Genomic DNA, 18,408 nt, shown 5'->3' on the forward strand with positions numbered 1-18,408 from the left:
CCTACTGTCCAAGAAGATGCTTTATCCATAAGATCTTATAGGTGGTCTCAGCTTGCAGAATGGCCATCCAGACATCAGCACTAACAGTACATTACTGTAGAGTTTCAGACTTGACATTAGTATTGGTTTATTGGTTATCATGCTGAGTATTATAACTGACAAAGAACAACAGATCTCTTTGACTCCATTCATGTCACACAGGGGATAGTTACAGAATAAGTTCCCTGAGAAGGAACACATTTCCTTATTTTTCATCATTTCTCTTGTTAAGCACAAAATCGGAAACTATGCCAACATTTATAATAATAATAATAAAAATATTTATAATGTGCCTGTTCAAGGCTAGATACCCTGCTCAAAGTGCACAATCTGATCATTATTAAACAGGATAACCCAAGCTAGAAGGTTAATAGTCTCTTGACTTATCCCACTGGGTACCCATTTTCTTTTGGGTGAACAGAGGCAAATTTTAACAAACACGGGTGGTGAGGTGAGAGCCCACAGTATCACTTGTGCTTCTTTGTGGGGCAGAACTGAAGTCCTAAAAACTTTCAGAGTAAAGCAGCCTAACACATCCAAGGACCCTCCATGCCTAATGTTGCTTAACATTAGTTATAACCTGAGCGCTATGCACAGGACCACATGCCACTATTCATGACAATGATCAGTTGCATTTTTAAAAGCAGAGACGTATCAAGACCTCACATTTGACCCAAAGTAGGCAGCATATATGAGGAAACACTCAAAAGTTCAAAAATAAATGTCCAAATTTCTCAGAATGTATGAATAACATCTAAATATAATATAAATCTAATTTTGAATAAGTGAGCTCAGCTTTTAGCAATATTCTCTCAATATCATGGCAGGGTACACAAGAACTGTTGTACCCCTGTGGGAAAATGGAAACTGGATCTTCGACATGACAAGCAAAGGTTTTAACCACTGGGCTACCCCACCACCCTCTAATTTTGAACAATATACATCATTTCTTCCTCACTGACAGACAAAGGCAATTGGTAGCATCTTGGTTAATCCCTGAAATGCTGTATGGATAAACAAACAGTTAAAGGTCTCAAGTTATGAGTTTACCATTAACACCAACAAACACACTGCTTCAGCCATATCAACCAAGATAAAATGTAACAGGACATATAACAATTGGTCCACTTAACGATCACTCTTATCTGACATACTTACCCTACCTACCTGCTCCAACTCATGGCAGTAAATAATCTCCATTGCTTATCCAACAGAAACACACACCGTAATCCAATCAGAATATCACAACATAGATGATTACCATTTTTCTCTTGTTTGTCGCCCTTTTCTGTTTTATCCTGCTTCTGTTGTTGTTGCTGCTGTTGCTGTTGTTGTTGTTGCTGCAGCATGGCAGTGTGTGAGCGCAACGTCCTCGTTACTCTGCGTTCTTCCTTTTCCTCCTTTGCTTCTTCTTTCTCAACCTCTTCTTTCACTTCATATTTCTCCTCCTTTGAATCTTTGCCATCTCTCGAATTCTCTTTAACAGTATCGTCTATTTGAGGCTTTGGGGCCGCCTCCCGAAATAATTTTTCTCGTTTGCCCTCCTCTGATGGGGCAGCACTTGCTCTCGAGGACGGCCTAGAGGATGCGGGACTAGAAGCACGGGATGTGTTGTGCGATGGTTGACACATCTCTGTTAGGACAGCCTCAGCCTCTTTCTCCTGTGTAGGGTTCAACACGTAAGGCAAGGCTGGCTTAGTTAGCAGCAGTTTCAAACAATTCTCATCCATGGAGGAAGAGGGGGCAGTCTTTTGGGGGATAATAATTTTCAAAGGTGGTACTTTTGGAGATGATGACCGACTTCCTTTCTCTGACTTTGGTCGAGGTGAATTTGGTCTGCCATCTTTACTGTCTCTTAATTCTGACCTAGTTTTCGGAGATGATGGCCTGCTCTCCTTACTGTCTCTTAACTCAGATCTCGTTTTTGGAGAAGATGGACGACTATCCCGACTTTCTCGATCTGACCGTAACTTTGGGGATACTGGTCGACTATCCCTACTCTCCGATCTTGTTTTCGGAGAATTAGGTCGGTCCTGCCTAGATTTGGGAGACATAGGTCTGGAATCATGCTCAGACCGTGTTCTAGGGGACAAAGGTCGACTCTCTCTACTGTCCAATCGAGGTCGGGGTGAACCAGGTAAGGACTCCTGATCCACTTTTGGCGACACATTGTCTTTTTCTCGCATTGCAGAATTAGTTTCTGAACCATCCAATACTTTGAATTTGTTTGACTGAGAAACACTTACATCACCATCATCTCGATTTGGCGAAGATTGTAGTTGCCACCGAGTCAGAGGTTTATGCATTCCAACAGAATCACTTAAAGTGTTGGAACCCAAACTACCCCTCCGTTGAGAGTTATGATGGGCATGTGAAGGAGTCCGGTCAACTGACGAAGAAACAGAACTCACAGAACTAGAAGGGAACAAGTTGTTGGCCCCTCCAACCCCTGATGAGGACGAGGAAGGGGGCTGAATATTTTGGGATGTGGAGTCTGAGCTCAACCGGGAATCACCAGGATCACCAGAATCTTGTGGAATGTGTTGATTATTTTCAACTGGGTTATTTTTCCCTACAGTGTTTTGTATCTGATCCTCGTCCTCCTCCTCCCCATCACTTATATCTTCAAAATCGCGATGGGGGGAGAAGGCCTGTGTTTCCTGAGACCTCAGTTTATACCGATTATCCTCCTCTACACCAGCTCCTTTCTCTGTGATCTCGTCCATTTTCAGCCAGCTTGTCGCTGCAGCTGTTTCGTCTGAAACGGCTTCTTTCCTTATTAACGTTGGTTCTAAGTGTGGGTCATATAAGTCACTATCTATACTTGACACTGGACTACCTGGCGGCGAACTGTTTTGATCATTTGTTACCACTGTTAAACTATAGGATTGGTGCCTAGGTAGTCCTTTATACTGTGGCTTTGTTGGCTGAAATTTAAGACACAGCCGTGGAGAACCAGTTTTCTCAGGAGACTTTGGTAGAGCTGGGATGAGAGTTCTACGTGTACTGCTGCTGGAGCCTATTGCACCTATATCACCATGCAACTCCAAATCTGAAACGGTAATAATGACAATTACAACGAGCCATGAAGTGAGTAAGTATGGTTTTATGCTGATTTTAGCAATATTCCATCAGTGACTTCAGAATGTTCTTCACACCATGTACTTATGTGTGGAATTGAACCTGGGTCCTTGACATGACAAATCAACGATTTTGCCATTAGTTACGCCGTCAATCCGGCCATCGGTCCTAAAACAATAGATAACCATCTCAAATCACATGACGCATGAACCTAGTGGGCTCAAATATTTAATGAAACATCCTTATCCATTCCTATTTTTTTTTAAAAAAAGCAGAAAAATATGTGTAGACTCTAAGAAATTTGAAAAAACAAATAGAGAGATTTGTCTGAAAATATAGCCAACATATGCTACCTTGAATATCCTCGGGGCGAGAATCTTCATCCTTGTTAGATGAGGTACTTTCTGGCGAGGTAGGTGAGCGGGCATCATCGATACTGGAGCTGTCGCTACTTGAGGAGATGATCTCCTTTCGGAGGACTTGTTCTATCTCGGCTGATGCTGCCACATCTAGGGCTGTCTTGCCCTTGTTGTTGGCTTGAAGGGGGTTGGCACCATGCTTCAGTAACAGCTCCACAAGCTGTAATGAGTTTGCACAGTCAAACATCTTCATAAAAAAATTCAGCCACATATTCCAGCAATATCACTTTGGGGACACCAGAAATAGGCTTCACACATTGTACCCATATGAGGAATCAACTCCAAGCCTTTGGTGTGATGAGCGATTGCCTAACTAGGCTACCACAACACCCTCAATTCAGGCAAAAATTGGCTTTCATGTTTGTAGCACATCACAGGGCAAGACTGATAAACAGGTTAAATGCAGTTGTTTGCTGTTTAATGCCTTCCTTTAGTAATCAAGCTATATCACACAATCTGACTGTCTGTCTGTAAGGAACAAAGTCTGGACCAAGCTATCTAATGATTGCCAGTTGGGACACAATAAAATGCCATGAGCTTATCAGTGATCCTTGCCACTTGCTCCTATTAGTCACCTGTCATGACAAACATGGGTTTGTGGTCTGTATGTAACGTCTATGATGTAGTTGTGAGAAATCATTGAAAGTCTTAATAAACATGTAAGTTGTTCAATTCAAACACACTGAACCATTCCATGATATATTTGCAATGCACCATACAACAATATGTTCCTTTTTACTTTACTCACATTCCTATGGAATGTGCGAATGTCGTTCAGAAGTCAGTTATATTCCAAGTGTTTCAGTGAGTATGGTGCGTGCGCGAGTTATATGCCGATTCTGGCAAAAGTCCAGCAGTATCATGGTGGGGACACCAGAAATAGTCTTCACATATTGCATTATTGTCTTCGGTGTGACAATGAAACACTTTAACCACTAGGATACCCTACTGCCCCTCAATGAGTATGGGACTCGTGAAGATCTGGGGTAGAATAAGTCTTCAGCAACCCATGCTTGTCACCAAAGGTGACTATGCTTGTTGTAAGAGACGACTATGAGGTCGGGTGGTCAAGCTTGCTGACCTGGTTGACACATGTCATCTGTTCCCAATTGTGAATATCAGTGCTCATGCTCTGTATCACTGGATTGTCAGGTCCAAACCTGATTATTTACAGACTGCCGCCATCTAGCTGCAATATTGCTGAGTCTGGCGTAAAACTAAACTCACTCACTCAGGGAACAGAATTGCAGAAAAGTCAGAAAAAAAAACTCAGAAAACCTTAATCACACGAAAGACCTGATGACATTTAAAAATTGAAGACATGATTTGTTTCACCTTTGGATGTCCGTTTACAGCTGCATCATGTAGGGGGGTGTCGTCATCAAAACCCTGCACATTAACGTTCGCACCTGCTTTCAACAGTTGCTTAGCAACAGAAAGCATACCTTGATTACATGCTTCATGCAGTGGTGTCCACCCTGGAACAAAACAAATATTGATCTTAAAAGATGCTAAGAACCCAGAGGTGTTGTGTGAACTTAGTTCAATTTGTACTCCTTCACCTTTAACATACCTTGAGTTCACAACACTTTATTTACACCCACAATATTGTCATGACAACAATAAACCAGGGCTCCAGATAAGGGCCGTATCAGTGCATGTACACATAAAAAATATGTATCTTACGATATGAAATAATTTTGACAACGCAGCAGATACCCACCACAACAATGGTGTTCAGTCGTTGAATCATTTACGAATGTGTTAATTTGAAAAAAGTATTGTTATTGTTTATTGATCTGTTTACACAAGCATAGCAATGTTGAGGTGTATATAAGACAAAATATACAAGATTACTGATACTCCATTAAATTCCATTCAGTACTCCAAATGTACTTTAAGGGATTAAGTATTGAAAAAATATGGTGTATGTACTCCTGATGTTAAAAAATTATCTGGAGCCCTGATAAACTAAAACCTGCAAAGGCCACCATCATTATATGACATACTGATGAACATTTCTCATTCCTTTTATAAGTTTTAGGATAGAGACATGATACTTGCAAAACAGATGCAAAAACACCCCATATTTCTCAAGGTCACCACATAATTGAAACTGCTATCTCCCAAACTGCTCTGAGATCAAGCAGATATAACCCAGAAATAGTATGAAATAATAAATCTATGCCTAGTGTAAATTAGGGCCATAACAGTTTGATGCAATGTCACTACACAGCACAACTAGCCTTCACCATGTTCAACAAAATAATCATTTATTCACTGAACAGCTGCAAATTCCTGTGCAAAAATCACCATGTACATACTTCACATGCCATATATTTCAGAGGGGTCTAGGACAATTCCCACCTGGATAATTCCCACCCCAAAATAAAATGAGGAACATAGTTCAGTTCAGTTCAGTTTTTCCATTTTAACATCTCTCCCTTTTTCCACCAGGAACGGGGATGTAGACAAGGAGATCCAGTTTTACCTTATCTGTTCATTCTTACAATTGAAATTCTAGGTCGTATGATAAGGTCAAATCCCAATATAAAGGGTGTTACACTTAACGAAATAGAACAGAAACTTGGACAATATGCTGATGACACACAGCTATATCTAGATGGTTCTGAAACAAGCCTCAAGGCTGAAATTGATACACTGAATACATTTTATCAAATGTCAGGACTTTAAATGAATATAAACAAGACAAAAACTATTTGGATAGGTTCAATGACAGGTAGTAATATAACTCTAGTCAATGACTTTTATCTTGATTGGCACAGTGTGATTTTGCTTCACTTCAAGACCTTTGGGTAATTAATACAAGAAAACACCTAGAACATATTAATATAGGTTACTAGCTGGTTGGTGAAGAAGAAAGCTGACTCTAATCGGAAAATTACTGTTATTAAAACTCTAGCAATCTCTACTCTAGTACATATCTTCTCAGTACTCCCTAACCCACGAAAATATTCACAGAGGAAAATGAAATAATCTATAAATTTATATGGAATAATAAAAATGACAAGACTAAAAGGTCAAAAAAGAAATAAAAAAATAATCAAAGTCAATTTGTTTTAATGTCACAACTTTATCAAAGTCAATATTACACACAAAAAATTTAAAGTAAAATTTCTTTTCAATTTCAATTTCGTTATTTAAGTATGGGCGGGATTATAGTGAAAATAACTGGGTGGGAATTGTCCTAGGTGGGAATTGTTCCTGTTCCAATTTCAGAGATCTATTTATCAGCATACATGCATAGAACAACAGGGGGGTGCTGAACAAAAGAACCAACCTGCATAATCCTTTATATTAACATTAGCCCCAGCTTTGATGAGCCTCTTTGTCTGCTTGACATCGCCTCGTTTGGCAGCAGTATGTAGAGCTGTTTCACCACGATCATTACGTTTATTAACTTTCTTATCTATGGGTGTTCGCTTTGATGATGATACAGGGGTGGTAGGAGATGAAGGTTTGGGTGAAGATTCTGAAATGAAAGGCATTTGGGAACTGTGAGATACTGTGAGGGTGTGTGAACACAGTCCAAGGTACATTTGTGAAAAAACAAAGGTAATAGAAATCTTCAACTCCATTAAATTTTCACTTCACACAAAAGAAACAAAGCTGACATTAAACACATGTAATAAAAGAGAAACAGGCTCACCATATTCAATCACTTCATAAAATACATGTAACATAAAAAACATCAATATGACAGGTGTACTAAATCAATACAGCAACATGTTTTAAGTGCTGATGTACTGCTACTGAATACATTGTCCAGACTGTCAACAGGAAGTGGCTTACAAATATAGCCTAGCTTTGCATTTCATGTAAGGGAGTTAACCCATGCTGTCTCGACAGCCATATTGTTGACAAGCATAAAATATGTGAAGCCAGCACCTCATAAAAAAAGCTGAATAAATAATTAACAGTCCTTAGTAATAAAGTATCACCACAGAAATAGTGCTGATAATGTGTGTCACCTGCAGTATTGATAATCTAACTGCACAATAAACAAAGTATCTTTCCAACTGATTGTTGTTACATAAGCACAAATTTTAACAACACTCCAGAAAAATATTTGATGAAATAAACAATGACTTTCATTGTTTCAAATTGATTTTTTGTCTGATACTGTTTCAAACTGAGTCAACAAGGCAAGCAAATTCTACTATCATCTAACACAATGATACAAGCTGCAGAAATAATTACCATGATTAAAATGTAGAAGAAATATATGAAGAATAAAAACAAACCTCCTTGAGATGCGCCATCAGTCATTCTCATGAGCAATGCCATTTGTTGTCTCTCAGAAAGTGGAACTGTAATACGTGATATGTTTCCTCCTGGAGTTCGAGGGGTGGGCATATTCCCAGGCTCAGGAGAACTGTCTGGTATCAATAATGCTCGCTTCCTTTTTGAAGTGATTCTCTTCTCTAATGGGGAAGTAATTGAGCAAATAAACAACCATTCTAAATACTGGTTTTCATAAAAACAGTTAGCTTATAACTAATGAAATGACAGACTAATTTTGAACATGTCAGAGGTGACAGAGCAAAAGGTTCAGAGCATATATGAATTCAAATCACCAAAACCATCAGATGAATATACTTCAACATGTACTAAGGACAACAGGGATTGGGAAAGCCAGGGGCCATGGGCCATTTTGCACATATGAAGTTCTGAAAATGGCTAATAATCCTGAAAATGGCCCATTGTCGAGTTCTCCTTCCCAGACCCCGGGACAATAACATTAACAAAAGATGAATATTTTGATCATGAGCTAATGGTGGGTAGAAAATATATCTGATTATGTTTCCAACAACCAACACAGGTCTGTAGTTAACACCCACAAGATCCAAAGGAAGTGCAACACGAAAGAACAGACATGATTTGATCACCATGTCTATTTTGGATAAAGTATTGATACCGAAATAACAATACTCAATGATACATACTTTTTCTTCTAACATTTTCACATATTGATTGAATACTGCTTGATCAACCAGTGCAAAACAAGCAATGAGAATGAAGATATCATGGACAAATTCTGAATTTCTAGCACTAGAATCAGACTTTGAAGTGCAATGGAAATATTTTGTCAAGAATTAACCATTCATAGTTCCAAAATCACGATCTTTTAACATGTAGGACAAAAGTGTGCCATGTTAGTCTATACTTTGAGCCCTGTCTAACTAAACAGATTTCAGTCTAACTAGCTCAGCTAATAATCATGATCCACATACAAAACACTACTGAAAACTGTTTCAAAATAGAATGAAATGAAAATTATGAAAATGATTGGAAACATAAAGATACACTGTTCCAGTGACAGACATCAGCATTTGCAGTGAAAGCTTCAATCTTTCCTATCAACAGTCACTTTCAATTATTTACAGATATGGACCATGAATTAATACATCCCTGAATGTCATGGGCAGACACAATTTGCCAAAATCCAACTAGTCAACAACTCAGGATTCATATTATCTTTCAAAGTAACCAGGAAACTAGTTGTCAGGTCAGATTTTTCACTTGTCCCAGGTAAACAGACCACTTGCTCTGTTTAATCTAAATGTACAACAAATTGAAATTACAACTAACCATCGTCTTCCGGAGTAGCATCAGTGACCATCAGCTTCCTCTTCATGCCCTTCCCATCGGATTGAGGCGTCTTAACATATTGAGACTTCTCCTGGTGTAGCAGATACAATACTCAATACTGAGACAGTGCACATTCAAAGACAGCATGATATTCTCAGGTTGGACAACATTGGTAAGATCTTCTAATAACCCAGTAAACAGGTAATTCCAGAGAAATACCTTATGCAAAATACCTAGATTTGGTAAGAAAAAAACTAGTCTCAAATTTTTCATGCCTCAGGCAAGTGGCTGTGTCTATACTGGCATATGGTGATACGGACTACACTGCAACAAAACTGAGAGACATTACATCCCACAGCTTACACAGCATCAAGAGAAACATGGAAAAGCTAACCTTTCACTCTTGTTGCAAGTACACATTTGGACAGTCTGCTTCTATGATGACTTAAGTTACATTGTCATCAGAGTGAGAGAATGAGTTGATGTTTTTGCTGCTTTAAGCCACATTCCAGCAATATCACCAGATATTGGAGGACACCAGAAATGGGCTTCATATTGCGCCCATGTGGGAAATCAACCCCCTCACCCACGCAAAAGATTCAGACTACATATTTATAAATTTATTTCTGCACACACACATACACAACCTATCGTGATCACAGAATATTGTACTAGTTCAATACACTTACGAATAGCACTAGTTAAGTATCAATGTATTAAACAAGACCCTTGCCTTAGAATATGTTTAGAAATTGTAATTAACACTTGATGAATATTAATAATTATCCTGACCAGAAATTTATAATGAAAGAGTCATATGAAACCCACCAAAAATAACTTCTCACCTACCAAGTGCAACAAAATATGATGATAAAAGACTTCCAATCTGGCAAAATTTATGGAGTGAAAGTTGAGGTCAAGGTCTCTGCATGAGTCATCAGGACAGTGAGTGTGGTTACAATCTACATGTGGCTTGGTGAAATCAGAGATGTCTAACCCATATTTATCAACATGATAAGTCACTTGTACTTATTACTTGTTTTATAGATGTAGGTGCATGAATATATCCATTTGTTTTGACAAATCAAGGCTGTTTGCCTGACTTGATGAAATATTCTAGGTGCCATCAAAACATGTCGAAATCTGCTGTTTGCAAAATATGTCATGACAGTCTTATACAAACAACGGTTAGGTGTTAAAAAACGTTCATCACAGTTTGCATTAATTTGACAAAGGCAGATTTTTTCCCAATATGCACTGAAACAATGTTGTTTTCAGCTGTTGATATGAAGAAATATGAAAATTTGGTTCATCCTGTTCATATTTTTAACCAGAACATCACACAAGTATCAGTTTACTGAGCACAGTTATCTGAGAGTGGAGCAATGTGGGAAACAAAATCAATAATTGTTTGTTACAAATCTTGCTCAGCAATACATACCTTTCTAGGAGGTGATTTCTTCTCTGACATGTCTGGCATGCACAGTATTTTATACCGTAAACCAGGCATGCAGAAGCTGTCATTAATAGTTCTTGTATCACGTATCCAAAATATAAAAACATCTGAAGACTGCTTGTGTCTTTCTTATGCTTGGCATCTGTGTTGAAAAAGCAGAAGCCATATTATGAAATATGAACAGCAGAATTATTTTCTATTCATATCTGAATTTCCAATTTTGTTATATCTGGAAAGACTGAACTGAGAAGAAACACATGTGATGTTATTTCCTATATAAAGACTGGCAGTGAAATGATAACAACATGTGTTTTAGCTAATTCCACAAAAATGAAACCTACACAACATGTAATATACTATGCACACAAATGTCCACATCTAACAATACATCGAACATAACTGATCACAGTAATAACCACATCCTTGATGAAATATGAAAAAAGCAAAATGTAAACAACTTTCTTGTATATTTGACGATTGTCAGTTCAAGTGAATAATAACCCATAGTGTGCATGTTGATTGACTTCCATCAGAATCAACAAAGATGATACAGTAAACAATACACAATAAACACAAATGACTGAGTTCTGCAGTAAATTCATGAAATTACCACTTATCCAAAATTACACTAAACTGTATCCTGAACAAAGCTTGTAGGCAGAGATGTGGAAGTAGGAGAATAGGTACACATACATGATTGATAGAATGACACATTTCATGATATCACAACATTCACCATGATCAAGAAATGTCATTGTATACCAGTCACAATACTCTCAAAGATGGAAATTCTACTTTACAGACACCATAACACTTGGATCAACAAAACATCATAAACAAAGGGGTTCACTCAAAATGATCAAAAGACCTGTAGAATATCCATAGTCTGCCTCAACATAAAGGAGGCAGATTGTTTATCTTCATCTATTTGAAAATGGCACACACCACGCATATTTCAAGATTACCTTAATAAGGGCAAGCATTATCAAAAGTTATGTAGTTCAACATTACATCATCATGCTAGAAAATAATAAGATCTGCAGAAATAAAGATTATATAACCCAATTCGTACAATGTTCTTCATTTCATTAAACAAAAGATCTGTACACTGAACTGCACTGCAGTTTGTCTAGTCATGCAACTGACATACACCACTGTCATTCGGCGACATCAACTTACATATGCACTCTACATGTTTCGAATCACGATACATCAGAATATAGTGGTCATGTATGCTTGGGTTTTTCCTCTAATATCACGAAAATAATTGAAATATTGTGTAAAATAAGGAATGAGTGATGTCACTCATAAGCGCCATGTCTTTGCAGGCACGCCAAAATAATTACATGAATAGCAGTAGAATTGTCGGGTCAGACTGAATAATATAAACACTAAAATGTTTAAACGTTTAAACACTTATATTATTCTTATGTATTGGTGATTTTGGACGATCCTAAATTATTGAATAAAAAAAAGTACGAAAACAAAGAGGATATTCATGGCTTCCTCAAAAACAGCATGGCGATATAGCTCAACAGTAAACAAACTTTTGACGTTATTATTGAATTAATTTCATGCAAATTATAAGAAAAAATATAGCATCTAACAGAGAAATCATTCCGGATTTGTGTACTATTGTTATTTTTGCATTATAACAAAGGATAACAAAAATAATAGACCATAAAGTGAAGTACTCACCTTCGAAGGACGCGAGGCTTTTACTTTACGCGGGGTGAATAGTCTTGTTGATTGGCTAAGACGCAACTTCCTTTGCACTTGTAATAACATCTGTCATTGGTCAATTTTCGGTCATTGATTTTTCTACGAAAATGGCCATATGATTGCAAAACATGGGATAGTCAGTGACACCGTTTCGTTACAACGGACTACGATACTGCAAGTGTTTCTAAACCTGAATCGCTTTGCCAACAATAACATAACTGACCTGCCTCACAACGCATGTGTTATGTCAAACGAAGAATGCTCATCATAATTTCAGCTGATGACATCGTACACATTTCACGCTGGGATGTGACATTGAAATAAGCAAGAACACATGTCCCTTGCCTATCAACACTGTCACAGTGACATTACCGTTAGAAATATTATTGTTATATAATTATATGATTTTGCCGAGAGGTAGGATCATTTCATTAATAAATAGGGTACGTGAAACCTAATATTTCGCATTTAGCATAAGAATTAGTCAACATAAGAATCTCTTACAGGAAAAATGAATAAAATTGGACGAATTTATCCCTGGAAAAACGGGTTATTTATGATGAAAAGACAACCGACAAATATCTTTTCTAAAGGACCATCAAAGGACATAACTAGTCAGCCAAGGGAACATGTGTTTCGTTGTCATCAGTGTAGGAAATTACGAACTGTTGCAAGCCTACCTTCATTCAACATCACGGGATCTTATGGAATCTTCCATTCACTGAGAAAGGTTTGTGTCTTTTTTTGAAAAATGTAACAGTTTTCAGTTGAGTTTAGTTTCCCAGACCAAAAGGGATCTGAATGACTGATCTGACTCTTTGATTTAGAATGCTAGTCAATATCAGCCTGTACAAAAATGCATTGAACATGTTTCTGCACTGAATCATTTCTTTTTTCTGTTTTATGTAGTAATATTAGGAAATTATTTCATATATTGAATGGGGACAGTTCAGATCTGGAAAGATTTGTTGAACTAAAAACATGTATGTAATGAAAAAAACATATCCCATGCTCATTCTGGGTTCAAATTGTTTCCCAGCAACCTATTCAATATGTTAAAGTGATGGAAGGACTAAGAACATCCGGCTTGGTGACAGGAGAGGTCATTCAATATTGTATGATCTCTGATGACAGGGTTGGTCGGAGTCTTACCCCTTACAACAGTGAGACTTTTTGTTTTCACTCACCGAATTGTCTGGTCCAGATTTGTTTTTTAAAGGCTGCCATCAAATAGGTGGAATACTGCTGACTAAGGAATGACACAACCCACAAAAATGTGTGATAAATGTCTGATGAATGAGTTGTACACTTGTTATAAAAGTATTAAGTCTTGATGTTCCCTCTGTGTATCTGATTGTATAGTGAGGTGATGACAGGCGAGACTTGCTGATTTGGTTGACTGCATGTCATCACACACAAAATGTAGATCATTTCACATGCTACAAATTAGTGGATTTTATGATTCACACTTGTTTATTTACAGACCACAGACACATTGCGGAATATTACTTACTACATTACTTACAGCAAAAACGGAAATGCAACAGAATTCTAATATATATAGAGGTGTAATCTTGTCCATAGCTGAATATGGTTTGTTTTACCTCCGTATGGCCATAAAACATGGATATTGGATTGCAAAGTGTATTTTGCCACCATATTTGCAAGTGAGATCCAGACTCTAATTTGTTTATGTTAGTTAGGTTGATGTTTAACACAGCACAGCACAAATATTCCAGCTATGAAATGGCGGTCTATTATAAAATAATCAAGTCTGGACCAGACAGTCCAGTGATCAACAGAATGAGCATCGTTCTACTCAATTTGGAAACAATAGCGTGTCAGCTAAATCAGTGAGCATTTATCCTAGTTTTATTAGTAGCTCAGAGATATACTGAGATCAGGTAAATATCAGTTGCAGTGATGGCCACATACTTCCGTGTGGTATTATACTTTGTAGTAAACCAGAGGTAATGGACCTTGCTTTGGAAATACATGGTTGTCCACAAAGGGTAATTTCTTCATTCGTCTTTCTGGAAAATACAATGAAGGAGGTTGCTACTGATTTTGGAAGCACCTGCAAAAAGTGTTATAATCAGCCATGTGCTTATGAAAGTACTTCTATCACTGATTACATAAACATGTCATGAGGCATTTACAAATTTCTTTTACAAAGTGTGCTCTTGAGGCAGATATAACTGACTTTAATATGCCATTTTCACTTTAATACAAGGACTTTCAGTGTAGACTCACTTTGTTGTAGTTACTGTTTAGGTCCCCTCATTACCTGCTCTCATTAATTACCTGAGAGTTCCCATGCTGTCTGACAATAGCACGATTAATCAGCAAGGATAAACTGACACGCCAATGATGTCAGCAGTGTGTTCAGATAATTACTTGAGAGGAAGGATGGTTCATTCTGAATTGTTATGTTGTAGAGGCACTTAGTAGTCAGTGGACCATAGAGCTGGGTCCCTATTGCAGGATGATATAGACAGTGTTTGTGTATAGGATTACACCAGCCACATCATTGTCTGGACTATTGATATTGCCGGAATACTGGAATGATTATCACCTAAGGTGACAGATATTAATTGGTCTCCAGTTGTTAGTGAGTGAGTTTAGTTTTATGCCGCACTCAGCAATATTCCAGCTATATGGCGACGGTCTGTAAATAATTGAGTCTGGACCAGACTATCCAGTGATCAACAACATGATCATCGATCTGCGCAATTGGGAACCGATGACGTGCCAACCAAGTCTCCAGTTGTGAGAACATATTGTAAGATGCAGATGACTTTGTAAGCATGCTTACAGAGAACTGATGGATTTAACAAATCTTGATTTTGGTTTGTAGCCACTTGCTGTATATTCAATGGACATGTGTACACTGAACTAAAGTTATGCTGAACGAACATTAGTGGTCCTTTTGAGTTTCATATAACAGTCTTTAGGTGGTGGTGGGGTAGCTTTGGGGTTTAGGTGTTTGCTTGTCACACAGTAGATGCAGGTTTGATACCTGTCATCCCTTCCATCATTTTCCCCCTTTCATTCTTCCATCCTCCTCCTGCCATTCCCACTTTCTCACTTTCTTGGCATCTGCCACCTCACCATTACTGCATTAAACTACAGCATGGGGTGGTGGGGTAGCCCAGTGATTAAAGCATTCACTTGTCACACCAAAGACCCGAGTTCAGTTCCCCACATGAGCACAATTTATTAAGCCCATGTAATATCAAACGCTCTCTATCACTCGCTATAACATTATTTTACTGCACACATCAGTCAGATTGTTTCTTTGAAAGTAGTCAAATTCATCCACATTCAAAGTTACTTAACATTAGAATTTGTCTCAAGTACAGTCGGCTCTTGTTTTTCCGACACTTGTGGGTGCAGAGAAATATGTTGGATTAAGGAGAGTGTCGGATTAATGTGTGATAATACATGTATCAGTGTTTACTAAAGGTCATGAACGTCATTCTGTTGTATGCATATCCGAAACACTACATCCAGTTATCGTATGTAAAAGTATTCACAGAAATTTAAAATAATAACAATTATAATACATTATTGTTACCATTTATTATCATTCATAGATGGTATGACATACATAAAAAGTCATATAATCAATCAGGTTCATATCTACATGCACATGAATGTCATAACCACAATGGCACAGAACTCACGTTTGTTTCCAGACATCAGCAGCCATTATTACCCGGATGTTGAATGTGCTACTGTTTTCTTACAACTGCTTCTACATGTGGATGTCTGGTGAACAATAATTTATAATTTAAAAAAGTCTTTGATGTTTTTTTTGTTGTTCATTTTTTTCGGAGGCTTTCCACAATTTAGATTTCAAACTGTCAAGGAAGTCGAGATCATTTCTCTGTACAACTTGTCTCAAGTACTGTGGCCATAAATGTAAGATGCAGTCGAAACATTGTTCAGATTATATATTGCAAACATCAGTTTAATCTCTAATCTGTATTGAATAATAATTCTCTCGTAAGGTGAAACAGGGAGGAGTTCCATCAAACCTGACTATTACAGCAGGTTTGTTTGTTTAACACACTCAGAGGAAATATTCCCAGCTAAATTATCTGAACCAGACAATCCACTGATGGACATCATGACCATTGATCTACACATTGGTGATACAAAGACGTGTCAACCAAGTTTCAACCAAGTCAGTGAGCCTGACCATCAGGTTCTGTTAGGTTTACTTAACTATCAATACAAAATTCACTATCCACAAGGATCACTGCCAACTTATTATTTAGTGGTCCTGATGAATTTTTAATAACCATGCACCAGAGTACCAGCGTAAATTTCACTTACTCTCTTATTATAGCATAGGTTGCTAATGACGAATTATTGCCCAGATCTTCACCTTTTACGTCAGCCAGAATATGATCATGTGACACATGGTCGCCCTGTGGTTGATAGTAGGAGAAACTGTCTGTACTGTGAGGACATTCAGTCAACAAGATTACACATGATGTACTTGTTGCCAAGTTGATTAGGTCACTCTCTTCCTTCACTTGGAGTTAGTTGTTTTACTCTCAGGATTGTGGAACACCAGTGTCAAATACCAGTGTCATCATGCTCAAATATTGATAGGTGCTCTTGCTATCATCCATTGCCTTGTTCTTGTAATGGGTGGTGGTGTAGTCTAGTGGTGAAAGTGTTCTCTGGTAGTGCCGAAAGCCTGGTTATGGATATAGATACAAGGCATGAAGCCAATTTCTGGTGTCTCCTGATCTGACATTGCTGGAATATAGCTGAAAGCGGTGTAAAACCTTACATACTCAATTGTTCTTTAAACAAAATCTCACAAAAGTCAAGGCCTAGATTTTCAAAGTTCTCTTTGCGTTTAGAGGAGTCATAAGTTAATGTATGGCACAGTTTTGAAAATGTAGGTCTAGATCTTTAATTCTATTATAATATTTCTTTGCATTAAGATCAAGAGACACTTCTTTTGTGCCAGGTAATCCCTGAAAATGCTTTGACAATTCACTCTCATGGATGCGTGGGTTGATGAGTTGATCAGGTATCAGCTTCTTAAATAGTTTGGTTTCATTTTGTACCTTCCTGTAGTCTTGGGACTCGGAACCAAATCCAATATCGATTATCAGAGGACTTGTCGAGAACAATTATGTTTGAAATGTGTACATTTTTACAGTGATCACCAATTCTAAGGGTTTCCTCCAGATGTTTTCTAATTAGAAATATATTTTCATATCCAATTTTTCAATCAGTAATTATACTTTCTTTGTTAGAATTATTCTGTTTAATTATACAACAAATATTTATCAGTATATCTCATTACATTCACAATATATGTAAAATTACTCATAGTCACGTTACAGTAATATTTTGTGTAATGATGAATACAAAACTATGAATACAAAGCGCATTGCTTTACATTCTTGAGTGCATGTTTGTTCATGAATATTTGTCACATTTAATTGTCGGTTTAGTTCAGTCAAGTTTGTTGTACTAAAACAAGAACATTTTTATTAATCGAAATATGTTTTTTTACCAGTGGATAATTATTTTTAATCCTTTCAACTAATGTTCAGTTATTTTCGATCATCGGAAAGCCACATCCTTCTTGATTCGTCCATAAACAGCCCCATACTGAACACAGGTATATATTTTGGGTAGTATTCCCTTTTCGGTCACAGTAGATGTCATGGCACTCAGAAATGACTAGGGATGAAACACAGCAATATAATCGTATAACTGTTGATTTCTAAACTGACCTGTGAAGGTCTTGGGTAGAAAAGTCCTTCAGCAACTCATGCTTGCCATAAAAGGTGACTTTACTTCTCATAAGAGGCGACTAACGGGATCGGGTGGTCAGGATCACTGACTTGGTTGACATATGTCATTGGTTCCCAATTGTGCAGATCAATGCACTTGCTGTTGATCACTGGATTGTCTGGTCCAGACTCAATTATTTACAGACCACTGTCATACAGCTGGAATATTAATGAGTGCTAAAACAGATCTCACTCACTCACTCATGAATTATTATCTAAATCATGACGTGTAGGTCCCGGGGTAAAAAAG

The 18,408-nt window shown here is 37.6% G+C and overlaps 2 protein-coding genes across 3 annotated transcripts in view; one reads left to right on the forward strand and one right to left on the reverse strand.

Moving 5' to 3' along the window:
- Positions 1 to 12,346, reverse strand: part of LOC137259058 (protein phosphatase 1 regulatory subunit 12A-like) — a 36,950-nt gene extending 24,604 nt beyond the window's left edge. Inside the window, exons 1-8 of the mRNA XM_067796768.1 lie at positions 12,307 to 12,346; positions 10,594 to 10,750; positions 9,153 to 9,243; positions 7,805 to 7,984; positions 6,841 to 7,032; positions 4,875 to 5,017; positions 3,474 to 3,699; positions 1,301 to 3,091 (exon numbers count right to left, since the gene is read on the reverse strand). Coding sequence (XP_067652869.1) covers positions 1,301 to 3,091; positions 3,474 to 3,699; positions 4,875 to 5,017; positions 6,841 to 7,032; positions 7,805 to 7,984; positions 9,153 to 9,243; positions 10,594 to 10,662 — 2,692 coding nt within the window. The 5' untranslated portion in view covers positions 10,663 to 10,750; positions 12,307 to 12,346. The remainder of the gene's footprint in view (positions 1 to 1,300; positions 3,092 to 3,473; positions 3,700 to 4,874; positions 5,018 to 6,840; positions 7,033 to 7,804; positions 7,985 to 9,152; positions 9,244 to 10,593; positions 10,751 to 12,306) is intronic.
- LOC137259059 (mitochondrial inner membrane m-AAA protease component paraplegin-like) overlaps positions 12,094 to 18,408 on the forward strand; it is a 63,614-nt gene continuing 57,299 nt past the window's right edge. Inside the window, exon 1 of one of the 2 annotated variants that reach the window (XM_067796769.1) lies at positions 12,094 to 13,060. In XM_067796769.1, coding sequence (XP_067652870.1) covers positions 12,842 to 13,060 — 219 coding nt within the window. In that variant the 5' untranslated portion in view covers positions 12,094 to 12,841. The remainder of the gene's footprint in view (positions 13,061 to 18,408) is intronic. The other variant, XM_067796770.1, reaches the window with a different exon arrangement.

Source organism: Haliotis asinina, chromosome 12, assembly GCF_037392515.1.
Source record: "Haliotis asinina isolate JCU_RB_2024 chromosome 12, JCU_Hal_asi_v2, whole genome shotgun sequence".
Classification (NCBI taxonomy): domain Eukaryota; kingdom Metazoa; phylum Mollusca; class Gastropoda; order Lepetellida; family Haliotidae; genus Haliotis; species Haliotis asinina.